Source organism: Cetorhinus maximus, chromosome 13 (assembly GCF_964194155.1).
Source record: "Cetorhinus maximus chromosome 13, sCetMax3.hap1.1, whole genome shotgun sequence".
In the NCBI taxonomy this organism is placed as follows: Eukaryota; Metazoa; Chordata; class Chondrichthyes; order Lamniformes; family Cetorhinidae; genus Cetorhinus; species Cetorhinus maximus.
The window spans coordinates 108,620,373-108,646,976 of NC_135891.1; the positions used below are offsets into that span (position 1 = coordinate 108,620,373).

The window sequence follows — 26,604 nt, forward strand, 5'->3', positions numbered from 1 at the left end:
TGGATCAGAAAGTGTGATGTGCACACCAGATTGTGATCCTAAGGCTACTCTAAAGCTAGGTCCCACCGAGGTGTGTGTCTCTGCGCTGGTGGAGGGTGTGGGTGAGTGCTGTGACGGGTCTTCAGGGAGGGTGCCTCCAGATTCCTCTCCAGAGGTTTCTTCGGGGCTTGACTGGAGGCCCTGGGTCATGGACCCTTGTCAGCTGTTTGGCAGATGTGCCTGTGAAAGCAATGGGAGATAATTAGTGCATGGTAGTGGCCTGTGAAAGAGGACACGTCACTCACAGCATGGTTTACTGATGGATGTTGCACTGCTGGATCCTCACTTGGTAGAGCAGCGCCGACCTCACTGTCAGCACAGGAACGGTCCAGATTGTGGCTGGCCAGCTGGATGGCTCTGTTTTCGAATTCCGCCAGAACTTTGATCTCCAGCGTCCCTCCACCTGTCTGTGACCTTTCCCTCCTGTTGTTTGCCAGTTTGTCTTGCATGGATAGAGATGGGGGAGAGTGTATCAGGATGCCTGCCGGGCCAGATGATAAGTATACCTGGTCTGTGTGGGTGGTGAGTGGTCCTTTGGACGAGGTAAGGACAATGACGGTGAGTGAGAGAGAGTGAATGGTGATATCCCTTGCCCTGACAATGAGTGAGGGCCCTGTGGATGTGTGATGGGTTTGTGAGTGATGAAAAGAGTGATTTACCCTGGCGGAACGTAGATCATTCATCCTTTTGCGGCACTGGGTGGCTGTCCTCCTCTGCAGGGTATTTGCACTGACCACCGCTGCCACTGCCTCCCAAGCTGGGTTGGAGACTTTGCTGCCTGTCCTGCAGCCAGAGTGGGGGTAGAACACATCCCGGCGGCCTCCACAGCATCCAGCAGTTGCTCGAGGCACCTGTCTTTGAAGCGGGGTGGCTGCAATCATTTTACCTTTGTCGGCCATTGTCTCCCGGGCAGCGATGAGCACTTTGCTGTTGGCGCCTTTTAAAGATGGTGGCCGGCGTGATGCAACATCTGGGTGTTGGTGGGCAGGTGAATAAGAGCCCGTTCGCCATGGAAACGGCATGTTTCACGGGAGTGAATAAATAATGAGGGTGGGTTCGGGATGATACGGCACGAAAACCCGTCATTTTCGTCAGCAGGTAGGACTCCATTTCACCTGCCCACTACCGCACTTAGTGCAATTCTGGGAAAATTCCACCCATTGTCTCTCCATATTCCTCCTGCCAAAATAAATCTCCTCACACTTCTCAGTGAACTTCAACTTGTCTGCCCAATCCACCAACATGTCTATGACCTTTTGAAGTTCACGATTATCCTCGTGACAATACTGTACACAGTACTCGAAATGTGGTCTCACTAGTGGCTTGTACAACTGAAGCATAACCTCCCTATTTTTGTATTCAATTCCCTTTACAATAAATGATAACATTCTATTAGCTTCCTTAATTACTTGCTGCACCTGCATACTAGCCATTTGTGGTTCAGGCACGAGGACACCCAGATCCCTCTGCATCTCAGAGCTCTGCAATCTCTCACCATTTAGATAATATGCTTCTCTTTTACTCTTCTTGCCAAAATGGACAATTTCACATTTTACCACATTATACTCCATTTGCCAGACCTTTGCCCACTCACTTAACCCATGTATATCTTTTTGTAGCCTCCTTATGGCCTCTTCACAGCTTACTTTCCTACCTATCTTGTGTAATCAGCAAATTTGGCATCCATTGCATCCATCCCTTCATCCAAGTCATTTATATAAGTTGTAAACAGTTGAGGTCCCAGCACTGATCCCTGTGGCACACCACTCGTTACATCTTGCCAACCTGAAAAAGTCCCATTTATGCCTACTCTCTGCTACCTGTTAGCCAGCCAATCTTCTATCCAGGCCAATTTGTTACCCACTATACCATGAGCTTTTATTTTCTGCAATACCCTTTTGTGTGGTACATTATCAAATGCCTTCTGGAAATCTAAGTACAGTACATCCACCAGTTTCCCTTTATCCACAGTACATGTTACTTCCTCAAAGAACTCCAATAAGTTGGTTAAACACGATTTCCCTTTCACAAAACCATGTTAACTCTGCCTGATGGCCTTCAGTTTATCCAAGTGCCCTGCCATAACTTCTTTAAACTAGCTTCTAACATTTTCCCTATGACAGATGTTAAGCTAATTGGCCTGTAGTTTCCCACTTTCTGTCTCCCTCCCTTTTCGAATAATGGAGGTACATTTGCTACCTTCCAATCTAATGGGACCTTCTTGAATCTAGAGAGTTTTGGAAAATTAAAACGTAAAAAAATTAAATCTTTTACTAAATCTGTGCCCTCTCATTCTCGATCCTTTCACGAGTGGGATCAGTTTCTCCCTATCTAGCCTGTCCAGACCCCTCATGAATTTTGAATATCTTTATCAAATCTCCTCTCAACCTTCTTTTCTCTAAGGAAAACAGTCCTAACTTCTCCAACCTACCTTCAGAACTGGAGTTCCCTATCCCTGGAATTATTCTCCTGAATCTTTTCTGCACTCTCTCCAATGCCTTCACATCGTTCCTGAAGTGCATCACTCAGAACTGGACGCTATACTCCAGCTGAGGCCGAACTAGTGATTTATTCAAATTCAACATAGCCAAATTCTAGTATTATTAACTATGCATCACAAAATGCCAACTCTGAATAGTTTGATCTGTGAGCTCATGCCTGTTATGGGTTGGATCGAAAGTAGCCAAAGGATACTTCCAGCCATTAAGAATAAAAAACCTCTCCTGTTATTAGTCTGAGCTACGTTCAAATGCAGGCTCCTCACATGAAAGGGCAGTGTTGCAAGTTGCTGCATTGCTAGCTGCTTAGGAAGTTAATTCACTTAACAGCCAGAGGTTATATTATAAAAGAGTTAACAACTGGCTCTTTAGTGCAGCATGTTGCATCTAACCTTACCTAAGGAAGGATATACTTGCTATAGAGGGACTGCAACGAAGGCTCACTGTACTGATTCCTGGAAAGAGGGGATTGTCCTACAAGGAGAGATTGTGTCGACTAGCTAGGGTCTATATTCCCTAGAGTTTAGAAGAATGAGAGGTAATCTCACTGAAACATAAAACTCTTAAGGAGCTTGACAGGATACATGTTGGGGAGATATTGCTCCTGGCTGGAGAGTCTATAATTAAGGGTCACAGTCTCAGAATAAGGGGTCATGTTTTCAGAGAAATTTCTTCATTCAAAGGGCAGTGGAACTTTGAAATTCTACATCAGAGGGCTGTAGATGCTGAGCCAAGGTGTATATTCAAGACAGAGACTGATAGGATTTTGGACTATAAGTGGATTAAGGGATATGGGGACAGTCCAGGAAGATGTAGCTGAAGTGGATCAGCCATGACCTTATCGAATGGCGGACCAGGCTCAAAGGGCCGAATGGCCTACTCCTGCTCCTATTTCTTATGTTTTAACCAGATGTGTTACTGAACCAACTTATGCTTTTTTAATTTCTTTCGTTAAAAAGGATAATTTTAAAAAATACATTTAATTAGTTTTGCTGTAGAGAGCCCAGAGACATACGAGGCGGAAATTTTACAGCCCTGTTGTGGTGAGCCGTTCAGAATCCCACTGACCTTGACGGAAATGGAAACTCTTGCCGGCAGGAGGGGGCTGTAAAATTCCACCCACGGTAACGACACAGGCACTGGTTACTACTGCTTCACTTAAACGCTAGTCATTCTCAGCCATCCATTACCCACCCACTCCGGATTTCTGCGGGTTGCTGCATGGAATGACAGTGGGGTAATGAGACTGTGCCACTTCTGGAGTCTGCCAGGAATGCAAACAGGGAAGCTGCGTGGGGGGGGAAATCGCAAGCTGGGTACGCAAGGTTTCCTGACGCGTGGTCCGTCAGCGTTGCACCAGAGGCGTCGGAGCGCGAGGTTCCCTCGGCCGTTTGCGACGGTGCCCGCTGCTTGCGATTTCTTGGAGAAGCCACCAAGCTGCCGGTTCTGAAGCGAGGCGGTGGCCAGCGTGAAGTACGACGGTTCAGGGCCGGGGATGTCCTCATTGCCGCAACTTTGCCAGGAGTCCAGCGAAGACTCCCTTTCGGGCGGCGGAGCGGGGGCTGTAGGCCAGGAAATTCCCAGCCTTAAAATTCCTTTACCCTCCATCTTAAAATTCCTTTACCCTCCATGTTGATGGAGAAGTTAGTCTATCGAAAACATAAATGGGCTACTGAATTAGCAAAGAAAGCTGTTTCAGATGAACTTGCTGAGTGTTTGTACTTTGCTGTCTCATAGCAACCTTTCCATGATGTTGTGTTCATGACTTTGCGGGATTGAGGAATTCTCTACAAATACATTTAAAATGTCACTACACAAAGCAGGCAGAGGGGCTTCTCTCACCCTCTGCTTCCCCCCGTCTCAGTGGGCCTATTATTCGACATACTAGCTGTAAACAAATGCTTGTTTTATACCTGTGTGCAGATGGCGAAGCAGTGTTGCTTTTTACAATCACAAAGTAACAGCCAGCCACAATCATCAATCAATGTTCAATCACCACTGCTGGCCTTATTGCAATAAAACTAACACTGTGAGGTGCATTCGGAAAAATCTATATTAAATAGTCAGCTAGTGATTCCATTTGAGCTCAGATAAGCTGCTGTTCTTGAGGTTTCCTCCATGATCCATAGCCTCTTAACTGAATTACAGTCCCCTTACTTCCTAATTATTTAAAAGAGCCAGTCCCTGCAGCACCAATGAATGCCCTGCAACTAAGCCATGACGATGGGGTGAAATCAGGATGTGGATTATTTGTACCAAAGAGTAGCGCTGGGACAAAAGCAATATACTCTGTGGCTCGATTCCAAATTCTGTTGGAAATCTGAAGTTAAAAACGGAAGAGGCTGAAAACTCTCAGCTGTTTAGTCAGCTGTGGAGAGAAAAACACAGCTAATATTGCAGGTCACATGGTCACGTGGCTGTGTGAAATTCTTTTGTTTTATTAAACACAGCAGCTGGTTTCCAATAAATGCGCTGATACCCTTGCCTACAATGCGAGGCAAAGGAATTTGGTACAGAGGGATTTGTTAATAATATCACCTGATTTCACCCAACACTTGTTCCACTTTCAAGGCCTCTCTGCACAACTGTTATTCCTGAAAGCATCATGGGATATTACATTTTTCATTATTTCACTTCAAGGCATAAACATAGCCTGTGTCCTCACCATTGGGGAGCGGCCGTACACTGCTGCAGTGCTCATTTGTGGTGAGATGTGGAGACTTGCGTAGGCCCCTGGGCTGGGCAACTCCCCGTTCATTCCTGCATGTGTCATCATCCCAAATGGTGTTGGGTAGGGGCCTGGTACAGTCAGTGGGCTCCTCAGACCTTTGTGGTGAAAAATATAAGGGAAGCATTTGCAGACGATGGTTAATTTGCAGCGTATGTCTGCTTTCACAAAGGTACACTCGCACCAGTGGGGGTACACTCAGGCTGATGGAGGCACACACTGAATCAACACATTCAGACTCACACTAATGGGCACATTCACACATACTAAATCATTGAAGAAATATGAGCATCCATATAATTAGTTTATACGAATGCTGAGTACTGAAACAATGGGCGTGGTTTTGGGTTTTGGTTTGGGACCTCAACATCAGGGTCCTGACCCCGCACTCTTGTGAGGAAACAGTCGCCCAGCAGTGATTTTCCCTGAATTGGTCAATTAGTGGCCAGAGGATGGGTTCATGGTCAGTGAAGGATAGCAGGTGGGCCCTTGAGGCTGGAGGGCCAAAAGGAGACCCTCTCGCTGGGAAGGAGCTACAGCCTGCAGTTCAGGTAATGGGGAGAGAGTGGGCGCCTCCATCTTGAGGTGCCCACCTCAGCAATTTTTTTTTTTTTTTAAAAAAGAAGTTTAAAAGCCGAAGCTGTGACCAGGTAGGCAGGGAAGGCCTCAAAGCCTGCCTCGAGCACTGGCCCTCTAGGCTGATGCCGGGTGGCCGTCTCCAGGCAGTTAGCCTAGTTTCCTATGTGGCAGAGGCATGGAGGCCAACTGGAAAATCCAAGTTGGCCTCTGTTAATTAACCTTACTGTAGGCCATTTACTCTCTCTAATTTCCTACCCGCTGCTTGCGGGCAGGTTGGTCTTCCACACCTGATCCACCGGCAGAGAAATGGCCCAGGGGTTGGATGGTGCCAGAAAACTGGCATACTGGCTGTGATGCGATGTCTCATGCCCATACGCCTCTGTACTCACCCAAACACATTTACGCGCTCAAACACATTCACTACAGCTTCATGTTGATGTATGCATTCACCTGCATGAAAACCTTCACGCGCATGTGCACATTACCACATATGCAATCACTCCCCTTTAAACATTTCCCCCTTTCTCTGCAGTATATCAGGTTCCTAGCCACCTGTGTAAAATCCGCCCAGCATTCCCTCAGGAACAGAGACAAACAACTTACCCAGTGCATCCACGGAGGGTTTGCTGGAGATCTGGCGCAGCCTGGACGCAGAGCTAGGGCCAGGGGTCAAAGAGTCGCTGCGGGGAGTTGGGGTGATAGATTTAGACACTGGCGTGGTGGCCTTCTCATTCTGTTAAGATAAATGAAGCAATATTGCGATCAGTGTGAATTCATCGTACAAATGAACTTCCACCTCCCACCCAAGCACTGTAATGTCTCTGCCTTGCTGATTGGATGCGAACCTCAATACAGTACATTTATCACGCAATGTCCTTTTTTTTTAAGAAGTGATAGCACCCCCAACAATACAAATACTTTTTTCTTTTCCCTCCAGTTTTCCCCTGAAGGCTCTGCAGTTCCCTTGTGCCTCAACCAAGAGACCATTATCCATTTGCAAACCTAGACATTGGCCTTAACCATGGCTAGGGAGGTCTTATGGTGCAGTGGGTAGTGTCCTGACCTCTGCCTCCGGGTTCAGGTCCTACCCCAGGACTTGATGGCCAAGGAAGGTGCGTTGATAACAAGGCCAAACAGGTTGATTATTCAACCTGCAAATCCTTCCAACGTACACCAATGGCAGGCAGTAAGAGCGGGAGAGATTTCTGGTCAGCCGTATGATGTAAGGAAAGTTTGAGCCTCTGCCGTCACTATCCATAGCTCCAGACTACAACATGCATGTTGCCATGGCAACTTAGACTCCCTGAATGAACTGTAACACACACACAACACATTCAACAATGGGCGGAGGTTACCACAGTCAAACCCAACCTTGTCAACACACATGTTGCAACGGGTCAGTAGATAGTGATCAAGGGTGGAGACCCTGGTCCCAACACTTCTACTGGGGACAGCTGTTGCCGACAAGCTACTGCACTGACTGAGATCAAGGCTCAGGCTTTCTGCACTCTCCTGGCTCACTGCCACATTGGCTGGGATTGCTCACTAAGCTATCAAAGGAAAGAAAGAATTTGCATTTGTATTGTGTCTTACACATCCTCACATTGCCAGAAGGGGCTTAGAACCAAGGAATTATTTTTGACTTGTGGGCACTGTTGTTTTATTGGTAAAAATGGAGTCAATTTGCACAAAGTAAGGCCCCCCACCACAAACCACACTGAGATCAATGACCAAAAAACTACTGCGGATGCTGGAAATCCACAACAAAAACAGAATTACCTGGAAAAACTCAGCAGGTCTGGCAGCATCGGTGGAGAAGAAAAGAGTCAAGGTTTCGAGTCCACATGACCCTTCAACAGAACTGTTCTGTTGAAGGGTCGTGTGGACTCGAAACGTCGACTCTTTTCTTCTCCACCGATGCTGCCAGACCTGCTGAGTTTTTCCAGGTAATTCTGAGATCAATGACTAGTTCATTTGTTTTTGCGATGCTGATTCAGGGATAAATATTGACCTGGACACCCGGAAGAATTCCCCTCCCCTTCTTTGAATAGTGCCGCAAGGTTTTTGCACGCAGAGTATTAGTTTAATGGAAGAGAGCAAATAACAGTAGCAGGAACTGAAATTCATTTAAAATTAAAAAGTGTTAAAAAATAGCCCAAAGGGGAGCAAGTATAAAAGTGTAGTTCTCAGAATTAATTCTGAGGGCATTGTAACAATTTGATTTCCCTTTTTTAAAATCTATCCATGGTGGGGGAGGGTGTCACTGGCTAGGCCAGCATTTATTGCCCATCCCAATTTGCCTTTGAGAACTGAGTGGCTTGCTAGGCAATTTCAGAGGGCATTTAAGAGTCTCATGTAGGCCAAATCAGGTAAGGACAGCAGATTTCCTTCCCTGGAGGACATGGGTTTTTACAACAATCGCCTCATGGAGACCACAAGACTTTGAATTTAAATTCCATCATCTGCCATGATGGGATTCGAACCTAGGTGCCCAGAGAATTACCCTGGCTCTCTAGGTTACTAATCCAGTGACAATACCACTGTGCTACCGTCTCCTGTCTGGGTTAATAATGCTGAATATCAAATACTTCTAGGAAATTATACAGCAGAGGCATAAAAGCAACACTCCATAATCTGAAAAAAAAGGATCACGTTTTTATAGCACCTTTCATGACCTCAGGATGCTTCAAAACCAATAAAGTGCTTTTTGATGTGTAATCCCTGTTGTAATGTCGAAAATGGAACAGCCCATTTAGGCACAGAAAGTCCCACAAACAGTAATGCAATGATGACCAGATTATCTGTTTTGACAATGTTGGTTAAGGATAAACATCTGCCAGAGCACTAGGCAGAATTACCTAGCTCTTTATTGAAATAAGGAATACGAGAGGGCTGATGGAACCTCGGTTTAATGTCTCATCTGAGAGACAACATCTCAGACAGTGCAGCGCTCTCTCAGTACTGGACTGCTGGCCTAGATTTGGTGCTCAAATCTGTGCTGCGGGACTTGAACCCACAAACCTCTGACTCAAGAAGTGAGAGTTGCCATCCATTGAACTGTGGCTGACGGCTGCGGACGCCACTCAGCTGTCAAAAGCCCAGGCACACACTTCACTTGGTAACCTAAGGAAACTCGCATAGCAGAGCTCTACTTACCAGGCCCGGTTCTTTAGGCTTGGCGGGTGGCGTGCTGCGCGAGGAAGCCAGGGACGCAGGGCTGCTCGGAGCATCCTTTCTCAAAAGGTGGAACTTATCTATCCCATTTCCGCGGGGCGAGTGGGATGGGCTGCCTTGTGGAGACGATGGATCCTGCATTCAAATAGAATCAATGGGTCAGGAACCAGGGTAGCCCAGGTCTCTGCTGTATAAACCAGGAATACTGTGAACAGCTCTGAGCTCCATATAATAAAACGGATACAAAGGCACTGGAGAAAGGGAAAAAAAAGATTTCCTAGAGTGATACCACAATTGAGAGGCTGTACTTATCAGTAAAGATTGAACAGGCTGGGGCTCTTTTCTCTATAGTGGTATCCTAATGGAAGCCTTCAAGTCTATGAGAGGGCTTGATGTTGCAGACAGGAAGAAAATGTTTCCACTTGTGGACAAGATCAGAAGTTGGGGCTCAGAATATAAGAGTCTCTAATAAATCCAACAAGGATTTCAGGAGAAACGTCTTTACCCAGAGAGTGATTGGATTGTGGAACCTGCTACCACGGGGAGTAGCTGAAGTGAATAGCATAGATGCATTCAAGGGAATCCAGGTAAACACGTAAGGGACAAAGGGATAGAAGGATATTATTATATATTATATTACAATTTTACAGGGCATTGATGAGACTGCACCTAGAGTACTGTATTTTGGTCAACTTGTCGAAGGAGGGATATACTTTCATTGGAGACAGCTCAGAGAAGGTTCACTAGGTTAATTTGTGGGATTAAGGGGTTGTCTTATGAAGAAAGGTTGAACAGGTTAGATCCATACTCACTGGAGTTTAGAAGATTGACAGGTGATCTTATTGAAACAGCTATGAGGATATATTGGAGATGGATAGATTGGAGAGGTTGGGACTGTTCTCCTTGGAGAGAAGAAGACTAACAGGAGATTTGATAGGGGTGTTCGAAATCATGAGGAGCTGGACAGAGTGGATAGGGAGAAGCTGTTCCTGCTTGTAAAAGGATTAAGAGTGAGAGGGCGCAGATTTAAAGTGATTTGCGAAAGAAGCAAATGTGACGTGAGAAAAAACTTTTTCACACAACAAGTGGTTCTGGTCTGGAATGCACTACCTGGAAGTGTGGCGGAGGCAGGTTCGATCAAGGCATTCAAGAGGGCATTAGATGATTATTTGAATAGAAACATTGTGCAAGGCTATGGGGAAAGGGCAGGGCAATGGCACTAGGTCATAATGCTCATTTGGAGAACTGGTGCAGACACAATGGACCGAATGGCCTCCTTCTGTGCCGTTAAGATTCTGTGATTCTGTGACATGTTGGTGGGGTTCAATCAAGTAATCTGGGAGGAAACTCATGTGGCGCATAAACACTGGCACGGATCTATTGGTCCAAATGGCCCATTTCTGTGCCGCAAATATATAGCAGTACTTTATAATTAACATAAAGGATCTCTGGCTGACGGGGACAGCAAGTGTGATGCATCTCCTTCCTGTGAGGACGTTTCATTCTATTCACCCCTCCCCCGTTCCACTAAGCCATTTGGGGTTCCACAGGGAACCCCGGCCAGCTGACACAAGTGGGTTCCAGCACTCCGCCAGGAACCGCACATTCCATTAGCTCAGTCCGTCAGTCCCCCCGCCACACCCTTCCTGTTTGAACAAAGCTCCTCTTACATGAGGTTAGCCTCAACCTACGTACTTGCAGTTCCCACTTAAGTCTGCAAGGCAAAAATGCTCTGCTTGTGAGGTGTGAGCAAGCACATCAATTTTGTGCAAGTCGAGAAAGAATTGGGTGCTTGCTCTAATAAACTCAAGGGTTTCACACTCCAGAAGAGAGCAATGGTGTATTTAAAAATGAACCTAAAAGTACGTCGGATTTATAACACAGAAACAGGCCATTCTGGTCCAACTGGTCCTTGCAGTCTGCATGTTCCACAGGAGCCTCCACCACCCTACTTTAATATTACCCTATGAGTAAATCCTCCTATTCCTTTCCCCTTCATGTACATAACTGCCTTCCCCTTAAATGCATCTACGCCATTCATCTCAACCACAGCAAGTTCTACATTTATCACCATTCTCTGGGAAAAGAGGTTTCCTCTGAATTTCTTACTGGGTTTATTATTAACTATTTTATATTTATATCCCTCGCTTTTGGTTTCCCCCCACCCCCACCAAGTGGAAACAGCATCACTACATCAACTCGTCTTAAATTTTCACAACCTCAACCTTCATCAGATTCTCAGAAAACTCAAATCAGTTGTAGGATTAGTGTGTTTTCTGATCAATCACGTCATTTTACATATAATATATACGTGTGTATCTGTTTCAAAGTCAGGCTAGTATTTTTTAGTATTACAGACTTGTAAAACTGAAAATGGCAAAAAAAAGCAAAGCTACTAAAAATGCATACACACCTCGTTTGAAACATCCACGACCAAGTTATCATCACTCTTATCGCCATCACTGTCCTGATAATAAAAAGACGATGATGTAAGAAGCTACGCACAAGGCAATTGAAAACAAAGACTGTAATAAAGCGCAGTGCAATATCAGTAGCCAATGGGTTGAGGTTGGCTGTATGAAATTCCTCACTCCTTCCCCCCCCCCCTGCACTACTTCAATACGAGCTTCGTTTTATTGGTTTTAAACAGGTCATCAGCTTCACCTGAAAATAGCGGCGAAGGACGAGCTGCGTTGGTTGTATTTCACAGTCTGATTTCAAGCTCTAATTCTCTGAAAGGTCATTTTTCTGAGCCCAGACCACCTGTGAGGAGCCTTGCCAATGGGGCATCCACACCAGGAAATCGTGGGCAGGCCATACCTGATTTTTCAGCATGTGGCGAGTGAGTGAAGCCCATTGACAGCACAAAGCCACAACGTCAGCCTGCAAGTATTTCAGACCCTATACTTAAAAAGAGTATATTCTTCATGCTAATTCCTTGTGGTTATCGTTGCCTGGGCGGAAACAGATATATTTGCACTTTTGCATCATGCTGATGCCACACTGCCGACGCGTGTGGGCCTCGTGATTTTCAGGCAATTTTGTTTTTCGTTTCCTGTGAGTTTTAAATCAAAAGTCATCCAGGAGTCGCAGAGCTCAGGAGTGAATGGCAACAGATTAGCAACAACTCAGTGTTCTCTTTCAAGACCGTGCAGCATCATAATAGGGATGTGAATGATGTCAGTGCCAGGGCGATGAAATGTTCCACAATGTCGAGCATTCCTGAGTGAGGAGTAGTGCAGGCTTATTGTCCTCCATAAACAAACTTCACTGAATAAATCATCCAGAAGCACATGTTATTTCACATGCAGTATCCTGCACCGGTGACACAGCTACATGGAGGCCTCTTTTTTTTGCCTTATTCTTTCATGGGTCGTGGGTGCTGCTGGCAAGGCCGGCATGTGTTGCCTGTTTGCCTATCCCTTGAACTGCATGGCTTGCTAGGCCACTTCGGAGGGCAGTTAAGACTCAACCTCATTTCTGTGGGTCGGGAGTTCACACATAGGCCACACCAGGTAAGAAGAATGGATTTCCTTCCTTAAAGGGCAGTAGTGAGCCAAATGGGTTTGTACAACAATCAACACCTGTTTCATGGTCAGCATTACTGAGACTAGCTTTCAATTATAGGTTTTATCAATTGATTTTAAATTCTACCAGCTGCCGTGGCGGGATTTGAGCCCATGTCCCCTGAGCATTAACCTGAGCCCCTGGGTTACTAACCCAGTGACATTACCACCACACCCACACCTTCTCAACCTCTATGAGGTTGTGACTGAGGACAATACACAAAATACCACTTTTGAAAGAAAACATTCTCCCCTCCCACCAGCTTCCCCCCCTCTCCTCCCAAAAGTGCTGACATCTCGCATTCTGATGGGTGGCCGCCAATCTCCCCCACCTCATCCGAGGGACCACTCCTCATGTATGATAGACTGGGGTGGAAGCTCATCTTGGGGTGATGTCACACAGCTAGTGGGATCACATCAACCAACCATTATACACCTTATTCATTAATCATTTGTTTTGAAGTCAACAGGACAAGCAGCCTGTGTGATACCATTCAACAACAACAACTTGCATTTATATAGCAACTTTAACATAACGGAACATCCCGAGGCACTTGACAGAAGCCTTATATAACACCATTTGACACAGAGCCATATAAGGAGATATTAGCAGGTGATCAAAACCAGGAGCATCTCAATGGAGGGAAGAGAGGTGGAGAGGCGTAGGGAGGGAATTCCAAGCTTAGGGCCTGGGCAACTGAAGGCATGGCCACCAATGATGGCGTGATTAAAATCAGGAATGTTCAAGAGGCCAGAATTAGAGGTGCGCAGATATCTCATAGGATTTGTAGGACTGGAGGGAATTACAGAGATAGGGAAGGGTGACAGGGATTCCCCCTCCAAAACAAATGGAGGGATTCGAAAGCAAGGGTGAAAATTTTTTAAATTGAAGCTTTCCTTGACCAGGAGTGATGGGTGGGGGGGACTTGGTGCGAGTTGGGTCACAGGTAGCAGAATTTTAGTTGACCCCAAGCTTGTGGAGGGTACAGCATGGTGGCCCAGCCAGGAGTGCGTTGGAATAGTCAAGTCCTGAGGTAACAAAAAATGGGGGTTTCAGAAGCAGATGAACTGAAGCAAGGACAGAGTCAGGCAATGTTAGGGAGGTGGAAATAGATGGTCTCAGTGATGGTGTGGATACGTGGTAGAGAGCTCATCCCCGTGTCTTTCAGTGGACATGTTACCGCGGCACAGTGCAACCCTTTCCTCTCCCAACAGCCAGACACACAAACAAATACATTCAGACAGGAGCCACTGGATAAAGATTGGGTTCTTTACCGCGGGAGCCAGAGGCAACATACACTGCTTTGGTGTAGAAGAGAAATTACAGGGCTTGTTTGTCCTTCTGGCTATTATTCTCTCTGGACCACAGCCAATAACATGGGCGTGAGGGTAAGCAACAAGCCATGTCCCAGTGTTCGGTCAAGTCTTTGATGAGCAGGTTGCACTAAGATTCACAAAGGGGCTGGAATTTGGAAATTCCTTCCCCCATGACAGGACAGAAGAGATGGACAGCTCATCAAATGAAGAAATGCGGACATGTCGCACTGCATCAGAATACTCTGGCTTGCAGCCCAGTGGGTAGTTGCAATGAATGGTCAGCGACAGACAGTAGATGGAGGAGGCTCCAGAAATCCAGCTCTGTGGAGTTGGGGTAACCGGGGCCAGCTAGGCAGACCCTGGCAAGGGGGTCGGAAGGGTGGTGGCGTTACTGAGGAGGTGGCTGTTACCACCAGGGTAGTAGGGGGACAGGGGGGCACCCACAGGGTTACCAAATCAGGAGAGCACCCTGCTTCCACACCATGCGCCCGCAAAAAGTGTTAATCCAAACCTGCGACCTCTACCACCTAGAAGGACAAGGGCAGCAGACGCATGGGAACACCACCACCTGGAAGTTCCCCTCCAAGCCATTCACCATCCTGACTTGGAATTATATCGGCAGTTCCTTCACTGTCGCTGGGTCAAAATCCTGGAACTCCCTCCCTAACAGCTCTGTGGGTGTACCTACACCATTTGGACTGCAGCGGCTCAAGAAGGCGGCTCACCACCGCCTTCTCAAGGGCAATGAGAGGTGGGCAACAAAAATGGTGGTCTCGCCAGCGACGCACACATCCTGTGAAAAATATCGTTTTAAAAATGTGGCAGCCCCCCAATGTGGTGAAGTGCCCACTGGAGCTGGTAAAATACCAGTGGTGGTGGAAAGAGGCCCTTAATCAGCTATTTAAGGGCCTCAATTGGCCTCAGGACAGGAGGGCTGTCCACCACCTTCCCCGCCACTGGTAAAATGCCAGCAGCCATGGGAAAATGGTGGACACTCCACCCCACCCCCACCAGCCCACTTGGATGTTTTCACCTCTCCACCTTTCCTCTCACCTTCCCTCCCACCCCACCGCCCACCAACCGCCCCCACCCCCACCCCCCCCAACTTCCCCACCCCCCTCACCAGCACTCTGCCTCCAGGCACATTGCTTAGGGCGTCATAAAATCCTGGCCTTTGTGGGGTAGGTTTTCACACTGGCAAATCCCCTGCTGCTGAGCTCTCAACCTTGTCTGTGTCAAGTTTTTCTGCTTTAAGGGAGGGGAATTGATCCAAGATTCCCGCTCCTTGAGCAGGATTTTTCCCACAAGTTTTAGGCTCCTGGCCATCAGGCTCAGTTGGGGTCAGAAGTCCGCACTGTGCAGGGAACAATCACCCGGCTGCGAGTTTCCCCGAATTGGCCGATTAACAGCCAGAGTGCGGGCTCACCGTCCAATTAAAGAGCCCCATCCGGCTTCAAAGCAGCAGCAAGATGCCTTGGCAGGTCAGTAAGGGAGAGGGTTCTCCAAAAATGGAGGCGCACTCTCTCCAACCTTTTTAAATCTAAATTAATTTTTAAAAAAGCCATTGCAACCAGGCCACCACTGTGAAGGGGGGACCCTTGCATAGGTAGCCTGCAGCTGCAGTTGAGCCCGGCAGGCTGGGGGCGGGGTGGGGGGGGGTCTTCTAGGCCTGCCTGGAGCGTTGGCTCCCCAGTTTACCACCAGGAGGCTGCCTCATGGCAGCTGCACATGCCCCAGACGTCTGCGGGAAGCTGGAGGCCGTCTGGGAAATTCCACAAATGGTCTCCACAGGCCACTATCTACCCTTAACTCGCCATCTTCCTCTTGTGGATGGGCAGCCCTACCCAGCTACCAACACCCCCCCCACCCCCATTCCACCTCTGGGAAAATGGCCCAGGGTGAGACAGTGCCAGGGAACAGGCACAGCGGCACGAAATTTTGTGCCCACCCACTTCCATATCCTCCTCTATCGGAGGTTAAAAATCAGGCCCCTTGTTTCTTCATCGATGGAAATATATGTCTTGAAGTTAGAAGAAGGATAGGAACAAGCTGACAGTGATGCCCGGTGCCAGTCTCTATCTAACCTAACACATGGAGACATAGCCTCTGGCGTAAGGTGCTGGAGGGTGGTCAGTGCCTAGAGGTCTAAATGCCAACATTAGTCAGCGCCTTCAGGAGACCAAAAAAAAGGAACACGGGAGAAAATAAACAAGCCAAGACAGGTTGAATGTGATCGTGTTCCTGAGTGGAACACTGCAGGGAATGAGTACAGCCAGCCATGTGATCCACAGCAAACGGAATCACTAATAGAACCTTCAGCGCATCAGGCAACTGTGGTACATGAATAAACAAGATTAATACTGGAATATAACAGGCATAACTGAGGCACGAGGTGAGAAGTAAGAGCATCAATCAACACTAGGCTCCCTCATTGCAGCTCACAAGTTGTCAAGTCCTGCAATAGAGCAAATTCATCAGCTTGTGTGGCCCCTTTAAAGATGTGCAGAGCCGTACAATAATATTTAAATTGGATTACAAGAAGGCAGACTTCTACTGGGCATTAGTGCCCACTGACCTGCCAATTGGATTGCTCGATTATAACGAACCATCCACTATAACAGCAACAGAGGGCACTGTGGTAATTTAATCTTTCATGGAGGTTATCGCTATAGGAGACTGGCTGTTAGAAGAGAGGTTATAATAGCCAAACAAAATGAAGCTTTATCACTATTTTTAGCCTCGTACTGGCTTTCGTCAAAGGAACACTCAGCACTGTCTTTGTATCTCTCTGCGCTCCTTCAGCTCCTGATCTGGAAGATCTGTAAGCTGTCTTCCAAATGATCTGCGCTTTAATCGAGCTGTTTACAAAGTCCCAGTTGCATCACCGGTTTATCGGAACTGGCTGAGAAGCCCCCTCAACAAACGCTAACAGGTCTGGCTCCTGCCAGCAGTTTGATTGGCCGTTTGGCAGTGATTAAGCCCATCTCGCAGGCCCTGGATTTGCTCCTGGGCCCAATCACCATTTGACCCAGTTTAAAAAGTAATAATTACAGTGGCATTCTGTGCGGGGCGTGTTAAACTGAACTGCTTTCCATTCTTTTTCTCCCCCCCTTACAATTCAAATCGAAGTTAATAGCTGCTACACCACTGGCCTGCAGTCATGTTACTTAGCAACCAAATCAGAAGGGTCACTGACCTCAAGAGTCAAGCCAACAATAGTGCCTTAGAAAGCAGCCAATTCATACAGATTTACTAATCAGTTTGGGATCCACTTTCAAGGCGAGTGTATCTGTGTGGGTTACACTATTTAGTCTCTTTTTTTCAGTTGAGTACAACACTCCCTATTTTCAATCTATCCCCCAATCATACACGGGTCAGACAGAGAGGATGGATGGCTGAGCTAGACCCAGGCCTATACTGATGTTGCTCTGAAAGCAGACAGGCAGGGCACTGAAGGGTCTTTTTAAAAAAAATTAACCCTCGATTTTTCCTGTACTTGTGGGCTACTGCTGGAATACAGCTGAAAGGATGCAGTCAGTGTGGCACCTCCTCACTTGGCCATTCTTCATGTATGTGGCCCCAATGCTGAGCTTGCCCACTACCCTCTTTGGTGAAACTTTTGGTCACATCTCCCCAGTAGCTCCTCCTTTGGCTCAACGTTCATCTTGTTTCTGGCGAAGAGTCTGTGAGGCACCTTGAGACATTTTTCTCCCTCAAAAGCGCTGCAAGTTGTTGGCTTTGCTGGTGAAACCAGGAGGCTGGACATTAAGCAAGACGACGACACATGCCGGGATTTTGGTTCCAGATTTACTGACTGACGGCAGCCAAGCCACCGATGGATAACCGGAAAAATAAGAGACAGGTCTGCTGCGACCGCTTCCATGTCTGACGCTCTTGTTTATGTTGTTACACCGCTGATACGTGGCTCAGCTTTGCTTTGAGGTAGCTGGGTCTGAACAGAGCCTCAGCAAGTGAAGTTGAGCGTTTTGTACATTGAGCAGGGTTTGATTATTTCAGTTGAAACTCACAGTGGGGCTGACACGAAGAAATTAGAACACTCGGAGCTCAGCAGCGAAGTTGCAGCTCATTTCGTGGTGACCAGCAGAGGACAGCAAACTGTAGTTTGACAGTGTAAAGCGTTCCAGAGAAAGCAAGGGCTGAATCAATCCCTCTTAAGACGCACACTGAGCCTTGGGATGCTGCTTAAATGTGTTATTTGGTGCCATAAATTAAAGTTAATCATGCCTTTGAATGGATTTCTGTGGCAACGAGCGAAGACTGTGGAAAGGTTCGAAGGAGGAAATGGTCGCAGTGTTTATGCAATGCTTGAAAGGACCATTTCCTAGCCAGTATAAATTTTGAAAGGGGCCTTTATATAGATGGTGAGTTGGCAAGGGAGACACACAGTACCAATGTGCTGCGCCATGGAACGATCGGATATGGGTTAGTGCCTCGGTATTCCCCATGTGGGACCCCATGGGGATCGTTTTGATTCTGGGCAAAAAATGGAAAACAGGCAAAACTCAAATCAGCAATTATACCCTCCTGCCGAGGTGTCAAAGTCATTGAAAGTGAGAATCAGGAAGGATGCCTAAGTCTAGTATCGCCATGTTATCATGTTGCACAGAGTCAGACTGACCTCCAATTATATTCTAATCACCAATTCAAAATACCGTCATAAAACATAGGGCTAGTTTAACATGATTTTTGGTGTGTTTAATCCCTCGTGAGGGAGCAATTTCTACAGCTGTGGTATTAATAGGGCACTGGATTTTACAACCCAGCCATCCTCCACTTGGTCCATCTCCTTGCCTGGGTCAGTGAAACATCTGTGTCATCCACTGTAACACAGACTGTCCACAGATGTGGGGCAAAAGAGGGAAGAGGGTCAGTGTCTAGATGCAAAGATCAAACCAGAAGGCAGCCCCACTCAGACCACTTGCATTTTGAATTGTAGTTGTGGCGGGTTAGCAGTTCAAAGCCACTTGAAATGCAAAAAAAAAGAAAGAAAAAAAAGTCTTGAATTAACAGTCGGTGGACTGTTGATAGTAAATGCGCAACATTAGTAACTCCAGGACAAACCAATTAATGCAGACAGGCCTTTTCAGCAGGCTGCTTAAGCTTTGTTAATAGGCTGAGTTAAGCACAATGGGATCCCCAACACCCCATTATCCGAGGGGCCTGGGAAAAACTCGAGAAAACCTCGGGATATTCAGGCACAGCCATACAGTAAGCAGACAGAAAGACAGGCTGGCGGCTTGCTACAGCCCAAGGGCTGAACAATGGGGGTCTCAATTGTGCGAATGAGCAGGAAATGAGGTTAAGAAGCTTTATCTGTGCGCAGTGTTTCCCGACTGATGCTTTTCCTTTACAACACGACATCCATTGATATGAGAGGAAATTAATTTTTTAAAAACCGATCTGCATCGCCACAACGTTTTCCCTTTCTCAAGGGCCTGTGTAAAATTAAATCTCTGAAACCATAGTGACAAACAAAAGCTGGAACTCTGCCAACTGCTATGTGACCTATACAATGTAATAAGAAATCATTACGTACGGTTAGCACTAACAAAGATTCTCATGGGAATTTGAAAATGTAACACTAGGCTACCTACCCTCTCAGGTGAACGTAAAAAAAATCCTACAGCACTATTTCAAGAATGCGCAAGGGGAGTTATCTCTTGTGTCCGGGCCAATATTTATCTTTCAAATAAATACCCCAGTAAACTATCTGTTCATTACCACTTTGCTACTTGTGTGTCATCTCACTGTGTGAAAATTGGCTGCTACATTTCCTACATTATAGCAGTGACTGTACTTCAAAAAGTATTTCATTGGCTGTAAAGCACTTTGCCACATCTGGTGGCAATGAAAGGCACCATATAAATGCAAGTCTTTCTTTTTCCTGAATATATGTTCCCAGAGACAAGATTATTGGGCAGGGTTTTCCTGTCAGCGAGCAGGTGGGGGCAGAACTCCCGACGTCACCCCACCCTATTTAAATTTTCTGGTGGGCGGGGGCACAGCAAAATCAGCTGCGCGCCCGCCAACCTGTCAATGGCCAATTGAGACCATTGACAGAGTCATTAAAGTAATTAATGGACCTGCCCGTCCAACCTTAAGGTTGGCGGGCAGGCCGGGAGCCCTGGCGGGCTTCAGAGAAAGCATCAAACCTCATCCACGGGCGGGATGAGGTTTCATGTAGGGTTTTTAAAAATTTTATTGAAGTTTTAAAAAAAATTATGGACATGTCCCAAATCATGTGACAGCGTCACATGAGGGGACATGTCAGGGATTTTATTTATCTAAAATTTTTAATATTTTTGACAGTGGAGCCGATCTCCCTGAGGCTGCACTTAGCCTCAGGGAGATGAGTGTGCTCTTTCGTGTGCATGTGCGAAAAAGCGCACTATCAGGTTTAGGGATTCCCCCCGCCCGCACAGGGAGCGCATAGCACTTCCGTGCGGACGTCACGCTGGGCGGGTCTTAATTGGAGGTGCGCCTGTGCACGCCCGCACTTCAACTTCGCTCCCGATGGGGGGAAATCCTGCCCATTATGTTTGTATATTTCTGGTATTTCAGATTAGTATGATTGTTTTTGAGATACATATGCTTATGTGATTTATATCATATTGATAAATATGCAAGTATGGTTTCAATGAAGACAGTCTGTAACGTAGGAAACACAGCAGCCAATTTGCACGCAGCAAGCTCCCACAAACAACAATGAACTAAATCACCAGATGATCTATTCTCAATGTTAGTTTGAGGGATAAATGTTGGCCAGGACACCGGGAAAACGTCCCTGCAAACCCTCATGGGTTTGTTTACATCCATCTGAGAGACCAGGTGGTATCTCGGTTAACATCTTATCTTAAAGATGGCAGTGCAACACTCCCTCAGTGCTGCACTGTGCTAGCCTAGATTTTGTATTCAGTCTCTGGCTTGGGACGTGAACCCAGTACCTACTTACTCAGAGGCCAGTGTGCTAGCAACTGAGCCACAGAAGACACTGGAGAATGTCTGACAATAAAAACATGTTAATTGTGGTACTCTCCATTGCTGATTCTTCAGCTACAGCTTTGTGAATATACTGGGATGCCCCACTAAGATATCATGCTGTACTGTACAGTGCTAGTACAAACTGGAGCTGAAGGCAGTTTCACATGAGGTTAATGAAAGACAGATGAAACATCCCTAATTGCCCTCGAAAAGGTTATGGCGAGCTGCCTTCTTGAATTGCTGCGGTCCGTTTACTGAAGGTACTTCAATGCTACTGTCAGGGAGGGAACGCCAGGATATTGACCAGCGGCAATGAAGCAATGGTAATATAGTTCCATCACACTTCTGACTTGTGCCTTGTAGGTGAAGGAAAGGCTTTGAGAAGTCAAGAGATGAGTCACTCACTGTTGAATAACCAGACTCTGACCCATTCTTGTAGCCACAATATTTATGTGGCTGGTTTAGTTAAGTTTCTGGTCAACAGTGACCCCGTCACCCACCCCCACCCCGATCCAGGTGTTGATAGTGGGGGATTCAATAATGATAACATGCTGTTGAATGTTAAAGGAAGGTGGTTAGACTTTTCCTTGTTGGGGATGGTCATTGCCTGGCGTTCCGTGGCACAAATGTTACTGGCTATTTATCAGGACATGCCTACATGTTATACAGGTGTTGCTGTACGTAGGCATAGGCTGCTTCCGTATCCGAGGAATCACAAATGGAACTGAACATTGTCCAATCAGCAGCAAATATCCCCACTTCTGATGGAAAGAAGATGATTGATGAAGCGGCTAAAGATGGTTGGGTCTAGGACACTACCCTGAGAAACTCCTGCAGTGATGTCCTGGGGCTGAGATGATTGGCCACAAATAACCACAACCATCCTCCTTGGTGGTAGGTATGAATGCAGACAGTGGTAAGGTTCCTCTGTTTGCCATTGACTTCAGTTTTACTAGGTTTGCATTGATGCCATGTTCAGTCAACCTCTGCCTTTAAGTCAAGGTCAGTCACTCTCACCTCACCTCAGAAATACAGCTCCTTTGTCCATGTTTGAACCAAGGTTACAATGAGTTCTGGAACTGAGTAATCCTGGTGGAACTCAAACCGAGCACATCAATGAGCAGGTTATTTGTAAGTGCCACTTCATAGCACTATTGATGACACCTTTCATCACTTTGATAATGATTGAGAGTGCATAGACAGGGCAATAATTCCAGATTGGATTTGTCCTTTACTTTGGAACATAGCTGAGTAATTTTCCACTTTGGCGGGTAGATGCCAGTGTTGTAGCTGTACTGGAATAGTATGGCTAGAGGCACAGCTAGTTCTAGAGCACAAGTGGTCAGCATGTTTGCTAGGATGCTGATGGGAACCATAGCTTTTCTGTATGCAGTGGGCTCAATCATTTCTTAACGTCATGTGGAGTGAACCAACTGGCAGTGATAGTGAAGACTTCAGGAAGAAGCTGAGATGAATTTCTGGCTGAAGATGGTTGCAAATGCTTCAGCCTCATCTTTTGCACTCATGTGCTGGGCTCTGCCATCACTGCAGATAGAGATATTCATCCCCTTCCCATTAGTTGTTGAATTGTCCACCATCATTCATGAAGGGATCTTGCAGGAATGCAGAGCTTTGATCTATTAGTTTTGGGGTCACTCAGCTCTGTCTACAGCATGCTGTTTCCATTGTTTAGCAAGCATGTGGTCCTGTGTTGTAGCTACACCAGGTTGGCACCTCATTATAGGTACTCCTGGTACTGCTTCTGGGGTGCTCTTCTACACTCCTCATAGAACCAGGGTTTGTAGCTTGGATGGACGGTAATGATAGAGTGAGGGATATGGCAGGCTATGAGGTTATAACTTGTGGAATATAATCCTGCTGTTGTGATGGCCCACAGTGATTTATAGATGCCCAGTTTTGAGCTGCCAGACCTGTTCTGAAACTGACCCATTTAGCACTGTTGCACTGCCCTACAGCATGATGCTGGGTACTCTCAGTGTCAAGATGGGTATTTGCCTCCACAAGGGTTTTGCAGTGATCACTCCTGCTGATACTGTCACAGATAAATGCATCTGCGACAGGTTAGATTGGTAAGGATGAGGTCAATTAGGTTTTTCCCTTCTGTGGGCTCTCTCAACACTTGCCGCAGGCCCAGTCTGACAGATACGCTCTTTAGGACTTGGCCAGCTTGGTCAATAGGGGTGCCACTGAGCCACTCTTGGTGATCGATATTGAAGACACCCACCCAGAGTACATTCAGTGCCGTTGCTCCCCTCAGTGCTTCTTCCAAATGGTGTTCAACATGGAGGAGTTCTGATTCACCTGTTCAGGGAGGAAGTTTGCTGGTAATCAGCAGGAGGTTTTCTTGCCCATGTTTGACCTGATACCATGGAAACTACGTGGCATCCGTACTGATGTTGAGGAACCCCAGAGTCACTCCCTCCCGTCTGTATACCACAGTGCCGCCACCTCTGGTGGGTCTGTCCAATGGCGGGAACAGGGCATATCCAGGAATGGTGGAGACAGGGAGATGGTGGCATAGTGGTAATGTCACTGGGCTAGTAATCCAGAGGCCCAGGCTAATGCTCTGGGGACATTAATTCAAATCCCACCACGGCAGCTGGTGGAATAAACAAGTCCGGAATTGGAAGCTAGTCTCAGTAACGGTGACAGTGAAACTATCATCAGTTCTCGTAAAAAAAAACCCATCTAGTTCACTAATGCCCCTTTAGGGAAGGAAATCTGCCATCCTTACCTAGTCTGGCCTACACGTGACTCCAGACCCACGGCAATGTGGTTGCCTCTTAACTGCCCTCTGAAATGGCCTAGCCAAGCCACTCAGGTCAAGGGCAGTTGGGGATGATCAACAAATGCTGGCCTGGTCAACAACGCCCACATCCCTTGAAAGAATGAAGCAATAAAAACAGTGATGAAGGAGTTTGGATAGTGCTGGGAGATGGCTTATAGATATGGGTGTGAATATGAATATGTCAGGCTGTGGCTTGACTAGTCTGTGGGATAGCTCTCCTGACTTTGCCACCAGTTCTCACACTTTTGTGAGGAGGGCTGCAGCCTCGGCTGGACTGGGTGTGCATTTGTAGCACCTAAATCCAACGCTTAGGTGGGTGCTGGATGGTCCGTGCGGTTTTATTCTTACTATTCCTTTTTTGCAACAGTTTGATGCAGCTGAGTGACTTGCTGGGCAATTTCAGAGGGCAGCTAAGAGCCAACCACATTGCTGCAGGTCTGGTGTCACATGTAGGCCAGACAAGGAGGCCACATTTCCTACCCTGGAGGACATTAGTGTATCAGGTAGGTTTTTATACGATTATCTTCATGGTCACCATTACTGAAAGTAGCATTTCATCGCAGATTTTTTAAATTAACTGAATTCAAAGTTGCAAGTTGCCAGGGTGGGATTTTGAACTCGTGTCTCCAGGTTATTAGTGAAGACTCGGGATTACAAATCCAGCAACACAACCACTAAGTTACCTCCCTCGATATTGACTGCGGTGTCACAGCGACTAATGTCCCTCTCGTCACTATGGACGAAATCTTCTGCTCCTGGAGGTGCTGAGCTTGGAGGCGGGAAGGTTACTTAATTAGGTTGGGCGGGGGCATGCCTAAGCTCTGCCACCATCCTGCCCCCACCGAAATTAAGTTCTGGGTGGGCAGGTCCATGGTCGACCTTCCTGTCCTGCCGCCAATTAAGACCCTTAAGTGGCCAATTAATGACCACTGGAGGGCCTCTTCCTACCACTGCTGGAATTAAACCAGCTCCAGGCGGGACTCTCGCCATGTGGCCTGCACGACTGGTAAAAGTGTGCAGACTGCCTGTCACCTGGACGGAGTTGAGGGGTGGGTCCCCTTGACCACTCAGTGCCTGATTGGAGCATGGGCATCAGGCAAGGGTGGGGTACTTGCTGAGAACCACATTCCTGCCCTTGCTTCCAGCCCCCACCTCCATGCGACTTGACCCCAAGAAACCAGCCCCGCACACCACCCCACCCCCCCCATCATTATTTACCCTTCTCCTGGGTTCTGGGACTCCGGGGTGGTGGTGGTGCTGTTCTGACAGCAGCCACAGCTATTTCCATGGTGCTGTCAATCACAGGAACTGCTAGCATCTAATTGGCCGGCAGCTCTTGGCGGGCGGGGCTTCTGCCTCCGGGACTTGATTCTGGAGGAAGACCCACTGGTGTCCCTGGATCTGTCTGATTGGGATCCAGTGGATCTTCCAAAGAAAAGGCAGCACGGGTCTCTCATTGGCTCTCCAGCTGGCAGGCGAGACCCTTGTCACCAACAGGAGATTCTGCCTGATATGTCAGTGACATTGTAGACCTACTTCAAGATTTTTCATGTTGCCTGGTTCTATTGAACCATACAAGCATTCTTAAAGATTGTGTTTACAATTTCATTAGAAATGGCAATCAGAGGAAATTTTCTTGTACACGTTCACCACAATAGAACTATTTTCGCACAACCCCAAGGACTGAGCAGTGCACTTGGTTTGACCTGGGTCTTCCACCTCTAGGAGTTGGGTGTGAATCAAGTCCAAAGTGAGAGTTTACTGCGTCTGCTGGCTGGAATGGGCCAGGCATCAAATGAGCTTGAAGTCTCCATCCAGTTGTTGAAGCTGTAAATTGTCAATCGTACTCAGTGAGGCCATGGAATGTTTCGTGGAGGACTTGGAAAAACCTGCTTCACTGTGGTTGGGCTGCTCTTCTAAGGCTGGGATGGAATAAAGGGGTCTTTCCCCTGCAGCCATTCGTGCTACCCCCTGGCCTTGGGAGTGAAAAGCGATCCCAATCTTGAAAACTGACAAGTCCACGCAAATTACACCAGCATCACTTTTCTCCCTGATAATCCAACGCTTCAAGGGAATTAAATCCACACTTCACACTTAAAAGCGTTACTACAAGAGACAAGGAACAGAGCAGCAAACATGGAACTTCGAGCCTGCTATCCTTTATGTCTTCCTTGGTGTCAAAAAATTCTTAAAGTGCCAACAGGACAGAGTGGGCCACAACATCCAGAAAGAGCATTTAACCAGATTCCTGGGTCTCACAGGCAACATTTCAAATGCTACTATAGTACACAGAAATGCTGTCAACAGGAGACACACACATCTCACTTTACTTGCTGCAGTCTGTGGTCCAAATGCCCCTAGGTTTGGGGAACTAGATATAAATTGTGAGTCTACTAATACAAATAACGTGAAGAGATGGCCCCACATGTTTCCAAATATACAGCAATTGGCATTCTGCAGACTGGTCGCTCAGCTTAAGAATAAAAGGGGCAGAGTGTTGGGTCAGGCTCACTCTCCTTAGACAGTAGAGAAACATCTGGACACTATACCAGCTCTTTAAAGTCACAAGTTAGTGAATGGCATGTGTTCATCTGATGATTTGCTTTTCATCTATGGATATATGTATTTATATAGCACTTTTCATGACCACCGAGTATCTCAAAGCGCTTTATAGCCAATGAAGTACTTCTTGAAGTGCAGTCACCGATGTAATGTAGGAAATGCAGCAGCCAATTTGCGCACAGCAAACTGCCACAAACAGCATTGGGATAATCACAAAATCTGTTTTTTTGCAATGGTGATTGAGGGATAAATATTGGCCAGAACATTGGGGATATTTCCCCTGCTCTTCTTTGAAATAGTGCTTGGGATCTTTTACATCCACCTGAGCAG

The 26,604-nt window shown here is 46.8% G+C and overlaps 1 protein-coding gene across 8 annotated transcripts in view; it reads right to left on the minus strand.

Moving 5' to 3' along the window:
* LOC144688934 (transducin-like enhancer protein 4) overlaps positions 1 to 26,604 on the minus strand; it is a 200,474-nt gene that overhangs the window by 26,251 nt on the left and 147,619 nt on the right. For 6 of the 8 annotated variants that reach the window (XM_078555980.1, XM_078555977.1, XM_078555982.1 and 3 more), the window contains exons 10-13: positions 11,432 to 11,485; positions 9,001 to 9,153; positions 6,448 to 6,577; positions 5,203 to 5,363 (exon numbers count right to left, since the gene is read on the minus strand). In XM_078555980.1, the coding sequence (XP_078412106.1) occupies positions 5,203 to 5,363; positions 6,448 to 6,577; positions 9,001 to 9,153; positions 11,432 to 11,485 (498 nt within the window). The remainder of the gene's footprint in view (positions 1 to 5,202; positions 5,364 to 6,447; positions 6,578 to 9,000; positions 9,154 to 11,431; positions 11,486 to 26,604) is intronic. The other 2 variants (XM_078555984.1, XM_078555983.1) reach the window with 1 other exon arrangement.